Source organism: Pelophylax lessonae, assembly GCF_965119305.1.
Source record: "Pelophylax lessonae genome assembly, chromosome: 8".
NCBI lineage: Eukaryota > Metazoa > Chordata > Amphibia > Anura > Ranidae > Pelophylax > Pelophylax lessonae.
Window position 1 is genome coordinate 93,743,205 of NC_138775.1, and position 12,561 is coordinate 93,755,765.

The window sequence follows — 12,561 nt, forward strand, 5'->3', positions numbered from 1 at the left end:
CAGATATTCGGTCAGCTGCCAATATGTAAAAAGTAAACATTACTGTCCTGGGACAGTCTTTATAGAACATAGTTATGCCAGAAATAGGCATTTAGCACTTCAAAACTATTTTAACTAGAATATTTTTTTTAAACTGTCTCAAAGGCATGCACAACATAAATTGCACCATATATTAGATCTGACCATGAATTTTAGGGTGAGACTGATAAACTAGGGCCATAATGTTGGTCGCTATGCTCCCCCCCTCCCCCTTTTTCCCCTGCAGCATTGCCGGGGGGGGGGGGGAATCGTGTGATGTCACCTCACCTTTTCCCAGGTCTTCCCCTCAAACCATGCAGAGTGGATTAGAACTGATCTGCCCAAAGGTGTTGGTGGGTGGATCAGATCCTTGACAGCGCCACTCAGCTTTACACAATCCTTCATTGGCTGTCATTGTAGTCAGCATAAGGGCGAATACAGGCTTGTACAGTGCACCACCTGTAACTCCTGTGTTCCGGTCTGTGATCATTAGGCTACAGCTCAACTAAGAATATTCTTTAATGTGAGCTGGATGTTCAAATGCAACACTGGCTCACAGGCCGCTGTATAACAAAGTGGTTGTAAACCTCAGACCTAAAATATGAACAAAGACTATCCCCTCTTATAGTGTGTACTTGTGTAAATTAGGAGCACTAAACCTCATTTATATCTGCGGCTTCATTTCTCTGCTATCAGCATGAATCACCTCTGACAAATGTTCCTATAATCAAGAGGGGGAGAAAAAAAAAAAAAAAGTGACGGGAGGGAGCTCCAGCAGATTGACAGCCTAAGTGCTGTTCCCTTTAATTAGCTCTCAGAGTGCTCCTTACTGAGCTCTGTAGAGTATTTTCAGCTTTCCACATTTTTTTCTGAGCCCTTACAACCTGTATAAATTCTAAACTTTGAAAGGATGTAGAGGAGACTACAGTCTCTAGGGATGCACCGAAATTTCAGCCACCGAAATTATCGGCCGAAAATGAGCCTATCTCATTTCGGCCGATAATGGGTCAACAGTGCCGAAATTAATATGGCCGCCGTGAGGAAGGAGGAGGGCGCGGCACAGGTTTTAAAAGTCCCGCCTCTGGCCGGCCGCCCGCCTCTCAATGATGTCCCTACTACTATGATCTCTGCATTAATGAAGGGACATACCAGGCGGGAGGGCGGGGCGAGCGGCCGCTAATAGATAGAACTATGTGATCCTTCCTGTCAGCTCAGCGGGACTGTGACACTGTGTGAATGAGATCTGATCTGACCCGACACCGGGCGGGGGGGGCAGGGGGCAAAAAATATAAACTAATATAATAACTATAACTATGTGAGAGCTTCACTTCCCTGTCAGCGGAGATACATGGCTGACAAGGAAGTGAAGCTCTCCCATAGTTCTAGTCATTAGCGGCCGCTCCCCCCGCCCGGTGTCAGGTCAGATCTCATTCACACACAGTCACAGTCCCGCTGAGCTGATAGGAAGGATCACATCGTTCTATTAGCGGCCGCTCGCCCCGCCCTCCCGCCCGGACTGTCAGGGAAGAGAAGCTCACATAGTGACAGATATTAGCGGCCGCTCGCCCGCCCGGTGTGTCAGTTCATTCATGGACAGATCGTAGTAGTGACATCACCGGGAGGCGGGCGGCCGGCCAGAGGCGGGACTTTTGAATAATGGACACTGTAACCGGAGGAGCTGAGTGAGTAGGAGAGGGACGCTGAGGCTGATGCGGGGGGGGAGGGGGGAGGAGGGGTGATAGCTGAGGCAGCTTACAATTGGTATTTGTATTATGCAGCATGAGGGGGTTAATGTATTGTCACTGCTGCATTAGTGACCGACCAGTGGCAGTTAATTAACCCCTTTGTGCTGCATTAGTGCAACCAGTGTTAATTAACACTGATACTGGTTGCACTAATGCAGCACAAAGGGGTTAATTAACTGCCACTGGTCGGTCACTAATGCAGCAGTAACAAAACATTAACCCCCTCATGCTGCATAATACAAATACCATTGGTAATTAAATTAACCTATTGCCAACCCGTCACAGTACATATACTGTGACAGGGTGGCAGCGACAGGTGTACGTCGCTGCCTGTTTTTTGGCGTATGCCCCTGTTCCATCTATTTTAAAATTATTTGGGGGAAAAAGTCATTTTCGGTTTCGGCCCAAAATTTTCATTTCGGTGCATGCCTAGTCTCTGGGGCTGAGGAGACATCCAAGGACATGTGACCAGCTCCAGCTTAGCCAAACTCCAAACCCAGGCCGTCGTAACCAGAAGATTTCCTTCACAGTAAGGTGTGTGTATAGATATTGCTTACTACACCGATGGGGAGGAACGTGTGAAGTGTGGTGGCAACAGTGCACAGGCTGAGCCTTTAGATCGTTGCCACCACACTACTGGTGACTGGTGTGAGGTGCACCAATAACTTCATTATAAAGATTTATTTTTGTTCTAAATAAAAGGGCATAGACAATATAGTAAATAGCAAAGATTTTATTTGAGTTTAGTGACACCAAGACCATAATCAGATAAACTTTTCAGGCCGCTCACATACAAAAATATGTTTAAAATTTACCATTTCCTGATGCGGACTTGCTAGATCGATTGATTATGCCTTGTTAGCAATAGCACTGTAGTTCTTGACGTGCCAACACTAATTTTAGGAGTGTCAGAGGCTTTCTGTAGAAGTCCCTGAAGTCACACCAAGGTCATTGATAATGTGCAGTCTCTTTCCCACACAGCTTCAGGTGTTGGAAACTTCACAGGCAATTACAGCACTATGCTCAGAAGACAGACACAGGCAGAGAAAACTCAGCCTGTTCATTGCGGTCTCAGAGTACTGGAGGCTTCACAGGAAGCAGCTTGAAAAGCCAGGTCTCAGCCAACCAGTACAAGCTCCCCACAAGGAGTTTAAGTGCGTTAGCATTTTCATTAAAATGTGTTCATGGAGCAGCTCACCACTGCATACAGACCTGACAAGAGCTCCCATGTGTGAAGCGCCATCAGTCCCAACCTGGAATGAAGCTTCAAACTGAAAAATCACAAAGATGGCGAGTCTTGTTGCCATTTACTGACCTTCCTAGTTGGTGTGTATTTTGTAGAGACCAGTTGTCTTGAAGACCTTTGTGGTTCCCCTAATGTTTACTTCTAAATAAACGCACACATCCATGGTGCTCGTATTGGTGGGTCTAGACTAGTACTTCCGCCAAAACACCCTGCTTTCCCACATTTAACCACTCTACAACCGCTCACAGTAATACTACTGCGGCAGAGTGGTTCGTTATCGTCCAGCGACGTAGTATTAACGTCGTTGGACTCCTCCCCTTCTGGCTCGCTCCCGCTGTTTTCATTCACAGCGGGAGTCGGGCCAGGGGAGGAGCAGCGGCGATCGCCGCTGCTCTTACCCGATCGTCGGGGATCGAGTCTGGAGATCCGCCCGCTGTGTGTAAACACAGCGGGCGGATCTCCATAGTGACAGGGAGTGACAGATCGGACTGTTCAGCATAGCTGGACATCCGATCTGTCCATGACTCACACAGTCACCTCCCCCCCTACACGTCAGTAAGCACCAGGCATACATTAACCCCTCCCTCTCCAATAAAATTAACCCCTTCCCTGCCAGTGTCATTTTTACAGTAACAGTGCATATTTATAGCACTGATTACTGCAGTAATGTCACTGGTACCCCCAAAAGTGTCAAAAATGTCAGTCAAGGGTCCGATCTGTCTGCCGCAATGTCGCAGTCCCGCAAAAAAAAAAAAATCGCAGATCGCCGCCATTACGCGTTAAAAAAAAAACACCAAAAATGACAGAAATCTTTCCCTTTGTTAGTAAACGCAATAACTTTTGCGCAAACCAATCAAAATACGCTTATTGCGATTTTTTTTACCAAACATATGTAGCATAAAACAAATTGGCCAAAAATTTTTAAAAATTGGTTTTTACATCTTTTTTGGGGGGAATTTCATATAAAAAAATGTTAAAAATATTGTTATTTTTTCAAAATAAACGCTCTTTTTTTGTTTATAGCGCAAAAAGTAAAAATCGCACAGGTGATCAAATACCACCAAAAGAAAGCTCCGTTTGTGGGAAAAAAAGGACGTAAATTTTGTTTGGGTACGGCGTCGCACGACCGTGCAATTGTCAGTTGAAGTCGCACAGCGCCGAATCGCAAAAAGTGGCCTGGACGGAAGACAGCAAAATCCTCCGGTGGTAAAGTGGTTAAAAAAACAGCCCACAAACCAACCTTAGCCCTTTAAGTTTACACTGAATTAAGACCCAAGTCATTGGGAGGTTGTAAACCTTAGAAATTTTTTTTTTTTTTTTTAAACAAACACCTGAAAGACAAAACACATAATGAGCTAATATACATCGCATACTAGCTCATTATGAAATACTTACCTTCCAACGAAGCCTCGCAGTGCCGCCCGCTCACCTGTCTCATGGGTGACATGTTCGGTCTCCCTTCTTCCGGGTTTGCGGCATCCGGCCATCTGATTGACTGGAGCTGCGATGAAGTCACTCACGCGCGGGAGCCAACGGTCACGGCATGGGGCTCTGAAGGAATGGCACAAGCCGCCGTTCCTTCAGAACGCATGCAAAGTAAATGTCTCCTAAACGGTACATGTTTTAGGAGATATTTACAGTACCTATATGTAAGCCTTATCATAGGCTTACCTATAGGTACAAGTTGCAGAGGAAGGTTTACTTCCTCTAAGTTCTTACTCAATAGCTTACAATTTCAGAAACCTAAACAATGTTTGAGGAGTACAAACTAAGTTCTCCAACAAATCTAGTAAAACTTAGAAAGTTCTAAAAAGGCCCCCAAATCCAGGTCTTTCATACACCATTTACATCTCCAAAATGGGGAGACAATCTCTACATTTGAGACGGCAAATTCAGCAGTTTTACCATTTACATTCCACTCAAAGCTCTCCTTAGCTTCCAAATTGTGTGTAGCCTCAGGGTGCAGTACTTGCTGTACACAATGCACTTATACAATCTGAAGCCAATAAAAGTGAAAAGAACACCTCTCATAACAAATTAAGGTTTTTACAAAAGGCCTGCAAAACAGCCTACATCTAGACTATGTAGGGTGACAGCATCCAAGGTACAGATACAGTAACAGTAATCTCTCTTTGCCATAATGGACCACAGAAACAGTCTGATCTCACCTGATGGATGATGCCTGATCCTGGCTTCCAAAAACCGACACCATACTTCCCTGCAGCAGTTGCCAAGAAGTTATAGACCTCATGGTTTATATCCTAAAGAATGCCAAAAGACAGTCAATTTTTGATAGAGTTAGGAAAGCTTGGAGCCACCGTCATGTTTTAATGGACATGATGTCTTAATTAAAATGGCTAAATGGCAAACTAGTATTTCGTAACCCCAACTGTAGTATTGGGTCTGTATGAGGTAAAGGCATCATTACACCCCTTCACCATTTTAACTTGTGGGAGCTTTTAAGACTACCCACCTGTAGCCATTTTGAAGCAAAAATATGAAAATAGTAGTCCCATTTGTAAGTTAAAGGCTGGGTAGGTTTAACTAGTTTTATAACCGAGCAAGTCTCAGTGCAACCTTTTAATCATGAACAAATCAAACATGGCCATGAGTTACATGAGTATTAAACATCCTTTATGGAGAAATTAAAAAAAAATGTAAAGAAAACTAATCTTGGCCAGAGAAAGAACACAAAGGACTATGTTGGAAGGATGCATCGGGTTACCATACTACAAAAGTATGAGATACTGCTCTACAGTATCGCTGAGCTGGAAAAAACACTTAGTTCTGTATAAGACTATATAAAAACATATATACACACCCCTTCACATAACCACCTCATTATAAACACTGAAGTAAACATAAAATCTCAAGATAGTTTAGGGGTTTGCACAACATGTACCTTTGCTCTTTTAAGGTCCTTCTCGCCACCAAGCTGGGCCTCAATCAAATGGTCACAATGGATAGTTGAAGGTACTGCCACTCTGGGCAATCCACTGCTAATGAACTGCATCATCGCCATCTGGGCTGTGGCATCCTGCATAGCAACTCTATCAGGGCGTAGACGAAGGTAAGTCTTGCCTCGCACAATGTCTTGCTTTACCGGATCATCAAGATGACCATATACAATCTTCTCCGACAACGTGAGGGGCCGGTCCAGACTTCAAAAGAATGAGTGAATTTAGCTAAAACATCAGTATTAAAGTAGGATCTTACTTGATATTAAAAAAGAAAACCTAAGGAGTAGTTTAGGGATGTAAAGTTTTCACCTCTTCAGATGCCTGCGCACATTTTTACCTACTTTTCTAAGCTACGCATCCTGGAGTTAGGGAAAATGCAAGCATAGCTTTTATAGTAGATATACACTGACCCCTTTGCACAACCTGTGCCTTCTATTGCCAAATACTAGGCAGACCCATTGACCAAACAGGTGCAATCATTGACAAGCAGCATACATTTCCTTTACAGAACATCCCATGAATTTCAGCTAGTGGGGCACTATGCACACGTTCACTTTGAGATGCCTGAAACTCAGAAGAAGCTTACCGGTTCTAAAAGCAACACACAGATGCACCAAGGCCTCAATTATACTTGCCTGAGTAGCCTATATTCAATTATATGGCTAGGACTATGCTAATAAAGGGCTGGAAGTCTACTGGTCTTTACAATGTAATAGCATGTGAATTGCCAGTTGGTGTGGTTAACAGTTATTCTCTTGTGATGTTTTTTTTTTATTTTTTGGTTTTGTTTGGTTGTATGCAACAGAAAAAATTTCAATAAAAACTATGGTTTAAAAAAAAAAAAAAAATAAAATTGTAGTTCATGTGCGTGTTAAGACGTGTCCCAATACTTCTGACAATATAGTGTCTAACCTTCTGCTTGCACCAACCCCCCTCCCCCCTTTCCTACTCCATTAAAAGTCAATGAATTAGTATGACTTTCAAGCAACTAGCATAGCCATAAAAAAAAAAAAAAAAGGTCACCAGTAGCCTAATAATAATTTCAGCACAATGACCAGATATACAGTGACTGTCCTAAAAGGATATGGTCTACTCCCCCCCCCCCCCTTCAAGACCATAATACTTACCGTTTACGAACAATGTCAATATTTTTTTCAATTTTCTCATAGCTTATATATTCATTGGGTTCAAAATGGCTCATTGCAACTTTGGCTCTCTGGCAAAGGACGGCTGAAATATGGTACCTCCGGGCTCCATGGCCTAATGCTTGCTAAAACATTTTAAAACAAAGGATGAAAATTAGATATTACATCTGAATTGTAAAACAAGGAATCAAAAGCTTAAATCTCATCAGCTGTGTCAAACCTACCGTAAACAATCTGGTTCCCTAAAATTAAAGTCTTTTGATGACTCATGGTGCGTGTGGTAAGGGGGGGGGGGGGGGTCATTGTTCAGCTCTGGTGGGTTTTATGGAGAATATAAATGTTATTCTTGTAATTTCACACTTTTTATCCCCCACTATCACAAGGCACCTTATGTGATAGTAAATTCACTCTAAAGAGGTTGTAAACCGAGAAAAAAAAAAAATGTTTTTTCTTTACATCCTGAAAGAGAAAGACATAATGAGCTAGTATGCATCGCATACTAGCTCATTATCAAATACTTACCTTAGAACGAGCCCCCGCCGTGCCGCTCGCTTACCTGTATGACGGGCGACATGTCAAGTCGCCCGTCTTCCGGGATCGCGGCATCCGGCCATCTGATTGGCCGGAGCCGCGGCGACGTCACTCCAGCGTACGCGCGCAGGAGCAGACGGTCAGGGCACGGGGCTCTGAAGGAACGGCACGATCGGCCGTTCCTTCAGAGCGCATGCGCCAGTGACGTCACTGGCTGCATGAAAGGTAAATATCTCCTAAACGGTACATGTTTAGGAGATATTTACAGTACCTATAGGTAAGCCTGATCATAGGCTTACTTATAGGTGGAAGTGTCAGAGGAGGGTTTACTTCCTCTTTAATGGAGACATCAGGGGTCTATCACACACAGATGTGTTCTCTACCATTAGAATAAGCAGATCTGGGACACCAGGCTGCTGTGCTGGGATTTGGGCAACTTAGAGCTGAGCAATTCTGTGCAGGAGATCAGAAAATGTCTGCTCTCTAATCTCCACCACCAGCTTGACATCTTAAAGCGGTTGTAAACCCTTTGAAAAAAAAAATAAAAAAAAAAAACCTGCAAGACAAAGGCATAATGAGCTAGTATGCATCGCATGCGCGCGGGAGTGATTTTTCCAGCAAGCTCCCGGCAAGTTAATTGAAGGTCCCCCCGGACCTTCAGAGCGCATGCGCCGCTCGCGCGAGCGGCTGCATGCACTGTAAATATCTCCTAAACCGTGCCGGTTTAGGAGATATTATTTGTACCTACAGGTAAGCCTTATTATAGGCTTACCTGTAGGTAAAAGTGAAAAAAAGCGGGATACAACCGCTTTAATAAATAGTGTATCCTATTCCAAAGGTCCCAGGCTAATAGACGAGCCCAGAGCAAAGAAAAGCACTGCCACCAGTACTATGCAACCTCAAAGCCTGCATGGATTAAAGGGAGAGTCTCAGTTTTTCACCTTAATGCAGTCTATGAATTAAGGTGAAAAACACTTTTCTGCAGCATCATTTCATAAGTCCAACCCCCATACAGTTAGAAACACGCCCCTAGGTACACATTTAACCCCTTGAACACCCACAGTGTTAACCCCTTCCCTGCCAGTGTAAAAAAAAAAAAATCGCAGTTGATCAAATACCACCAAAAAAAAGCTCCATTTGTGGGAAAAAGGGAAATCTATTTTATTTGGGTACAGCGTTGTGCATGACCGCGCAATTGTATGTTAAAGTAACGCAATGCCAAATCGCAAAATGGGGCCTCGTCAGGAAGGGGACAAAGCCTTCTGGTCTTAAAGTGGTTAAAAGTCAGCAGCTACAAAAAGTGTAGCTGCTGACTTTAACACACACACTTAACCTGTCCCATGATCGAGCAATGCGGCCAGTGGGAGCCTTGGTTCTCTCCTCCTTCCCATGGCACCGGCATCTCTAGTGTGGGCAGCCAGCTGTGACAGCTTACGGCTTCACAGCCGGGTGTATCCTTAGTGGACGGGCAATCTTCTGGGACCTCTGACATGTCTCAGAAGAATGCAGGGAGGGGGGGGGGGTGGGAAGAGGAGAAGTTCTGCTCTAGCCCCCTAAGTGTCATGAGAGAAAGAGGGAGCGGGTACATGTCAACTGTCAAATCTAGGTACCTGCTATCTCCCCCCCCCCCCAAAACAAAAAAAATGACATGCCAAATGTGGCATGTCAGGAGGCCTTAAAGTGGAAGTTCCATTTTTGGGTGGAACTCTGCTTTAACTCCAATGATAACCTTTGCAGCACATAATGAGACCGTTTACACCAATGCAGCACTTTCATGTGCTTGAGGCTCCTTTCACACAGGAATGGACAGCTGCAAGAGTGCATTATCTGTTCGACGCCGGTCTATTCCTGGCTACTTTAGGGGCAGTGTAGTGTGCGATTTAGCGCATCACATCGCTCTTCTCCCCCTTTTATTTTCAGCAAACGGTTTGAAAATGTACAAAAACTACACTGTGATCATGACAGGCGGCACAGTGGGTGTAGTGGTTAACACTTTCACCTAGCAGCAAGAGGGTCGCTGGTTTGAATCCCAACCATGACACTACCTGCCTTGAGTTTGCATGTTCTCCCTGTGTTTCCTCCGGGCACTCCGGTTTCCTCCCACACTCCAAAGACATGCTGGTAGTTTAATTGGATCCTGTATAAAAAAATTGGCCCTACTGTGTATGTATGTGAGCTAGGGACCTTAGATTGTAAGCTCCTTGAGGGCAGGGACCGATGTGAATGTGCAATGTATATGTAAAGCGCTGCGTAAATTGACAGCGCTATACAAGTACCTGAAATAAATAAGATAAATGACAATGTACAGCATGGTGATGTGGAGCTGTACAGTGCTATGCAATTCTGTACAGTGTGCCGAGATACCATGCAGCATATATTTTATTGCAGTGTGAATGGGACACACAGGAAAGAATGGGGTTTTCGGTCCTTGGGGTGTCAGAAATGATACAATGAAGGAAAGCTCTAACGAGCAGGGCCATCCGATTCCTACTGTATTAAAGTGTATTGGATTTGTACTGTCTACCCTCAAGTTGTAAAGCGCTGCATAAACTGTTGGCGCTATATAAATCCTAAATAATAATAACATTATAATACCATTAATATATATATTTATTTATTATTATTGTTGTTACTACAATATCGGTCAGCGCACAATGTGTGAATTAGCAAAGAAAAAAAGTAGGAGCATGCTTGAGGTTTGCACACCAGAACACAAATAACTTAGCAAATAAATTGAAATAAAAAGAAAGAAATCAAAGAACAGACTGCAAGTGCATGTAAACACATTGAAAAGCACACAGCAAGCAGAGTTTGTGGTGTGAGCCCTAGGAATACAGAGAGTATGTAATAAGACATAATATAACTTAGAGACTTGCTGCAGAAACATGATTTAACTTCAGATTGTCATTTTGAATAGGTGGCTCACTAGTATAGAGGATGTTTTACGACAGCCGTAAGTGAAGGTGACACCACGGCGCCTCCCAGGATAAGTACCGCCCACTTGGCAGAGCGGAGCCGTATCCCCGACAGTAGCACGGCGGTCACCTTGGTGTCACCTTGAACAGCACAGCTCATGGGGAGGAAACCGACTAAAACCGCAATACCACAGCCTGTCATTTCAATAAACTTCTAGGAATCAATGCCATATGTCTGTTACCATGGTAACAGCCGGGTCACCTACATGCAAAGAACACCTAGAGCCCGTGCTAAAGAAATGCACATAGAAAGCCCACAAATCACGGCCTAAACCGCGCACTTTACGACCACCATTCCCAGTTAAACCCAACAAGCCCCCCTGGTAATACGCTACACATCACATCACTTACCTGAAGTCGGCCAGCTAGAAGACAGTAGGACGCCATTTTGCTCACTGACAAAGATGGGGCCACGTGGGGTTTGACGTCACCACATTATTCTTATAGAATGTGTTGTGGGCGTGGCTCCTACGAACATAGGGGTGTGGAAGAGAAGGTCCTAGAAGTGAAGTATACGCTGGTGCTGGGAATATGTCTCCATAAAACATCCTAAAAAATACTATAGACCTTTCACTAGGAGTCAAAGAAATATGTTTTAAAATAACGTGTGAAAATGTTGGTGTATTTAAACACATCCCCAATAGCTGTACATGTTGCACCATGTATCTGCTAGGACTGGCTGAGTGATTGGAGCAAATGAAGGTGACCACTTGTGCCCTTTAACCACATTGTTCCTCATATAGCGGAATCTCACTGTCATGTGTTCTGTTACTTAGTGCACTATGTAAGTGGATGGGAAAAAATAAAATGATTTATTTTCCATGGGATTTGTGGCAAAATATTAACATTGTTAATACACAGCACTTTCATACTTAAAGCGGAGTTCCACCCGAAATTTATACTTACCTCCATCTTCTCGCTCCCGGTCACCTGAAAAACAAATGGATAATCGCAATTTTTTTTTTTTTTTCACTTACCTTTTAGAGAAAATATACTCACCTTACTTCCTTCTTCCTCCCCTCGGCGGCCACGGCGATTCGTCACTTCCTGGCTTTTGCAATGATTCCTGGGAGCTGAACGTCATCGCTCCCAGGAATCATTGCGCCTGCACCGGCCCCGACGTCAGTTCCGGGGCGCGCGCGTCATTCCCTTCTAAACAGCTTCTGGGCATGCCCAGAAGCTGTGGAGGGATGACGCGCGCGACCCGGAAGTGACGTCGGGGCCGCTGCAGTGCATCGTGGGACCGAAGAAGGAGGAAGAGGACCGAAGAGGACGCGGAAGAGGATCGCGCTGGCTTCAAGCTGCCCACACCCGAGATGGCAGCGCTGGAGAAGACAATTTCAAGGTAAGTTTTTCTCCTGAAAGGTAAGTGCAACCCGGGACAGATCAGAGGCTAGCCATTGTGGAATGTGCTAGCCCTGACTGTCCCGGGGGTATTTTTATAAAAAAATGTATAACTAGGGTGGAACTCCGCTTTAATAACTGTCCTGTTTTTGCTGGGACTGTCCCAGAAAATAGGAGCCTGTCCCAGGTAATTTACATTGTCCCTTGCACTTTATGTATAATTACATATTACATTTTTTGTATGCTCCCACCTGAGCACATTTCACACTTTACAATTGCATAGAATTGTGATGAGAATTTTAAACCTTAGGCAGAAGTAGTGCAGCTGAATGGGAGAATTTTTCAAACTCTGCTACTTTGGCCTTAAATTTGAAATTCCCTTTTCAATTTCCTGTATTTCTCTCTATATTGAGTAGACCCTGTAATCTGATGATAAGTAGGCGGAGATTAGTTATGTGGAGTGGGCGGGGCTTCAGGGAAGTGGGTGTGGTAAGAAATTAATAGCTATGCTGCCAGAGATGTATAGTAACTAAGTAGTACTTAAGTACCAAAAGGCAGTATCTACTTTCCTAGAGTAGAATTATTTTCTCCTACTTC

General features: G+C 44.1%; 1 protein-coding gene across 1 annotated transcript in view; it reads right to left on the bottom strand.

Moving 5' to 3' along the window:
- Nucleotides 1–11,104, bottom strand: part of ACO2 (aconitase 2) — a 74,675-nt gene extending 63,571 nt beyond the window's left edge. The window contains exons 1-4 of the mRNA XM_082264740.1: nucleotides 10,972–11,104; nucleotides 7,097–7,239; nucleotides 5,912–6,170; nucleotides 5,178–5,270 (exon numbers count right to left, since the gene is read on the bottom strand). Of these exons, the coding sequence (XP_082120866.1) occupies nucleotides 5,178–5,270; nucleotides 5,912–6,170; nucleotides 7,097–7,239; nucleotides 10,972–11,007 (531 nt within the window). The 5' untranslated portion in view covers nucleotides 11,008–11,104. The remainder of the gene's footprint in view (nucleotides 1–5,177; nucleotides 5,271–5,911; nucleotides 6,171–7,096; nucleotides 7,240–10,971) is intronic.
- Nucleotides 11,105–12,561: the final 1,457 nt, after the last annotated feature.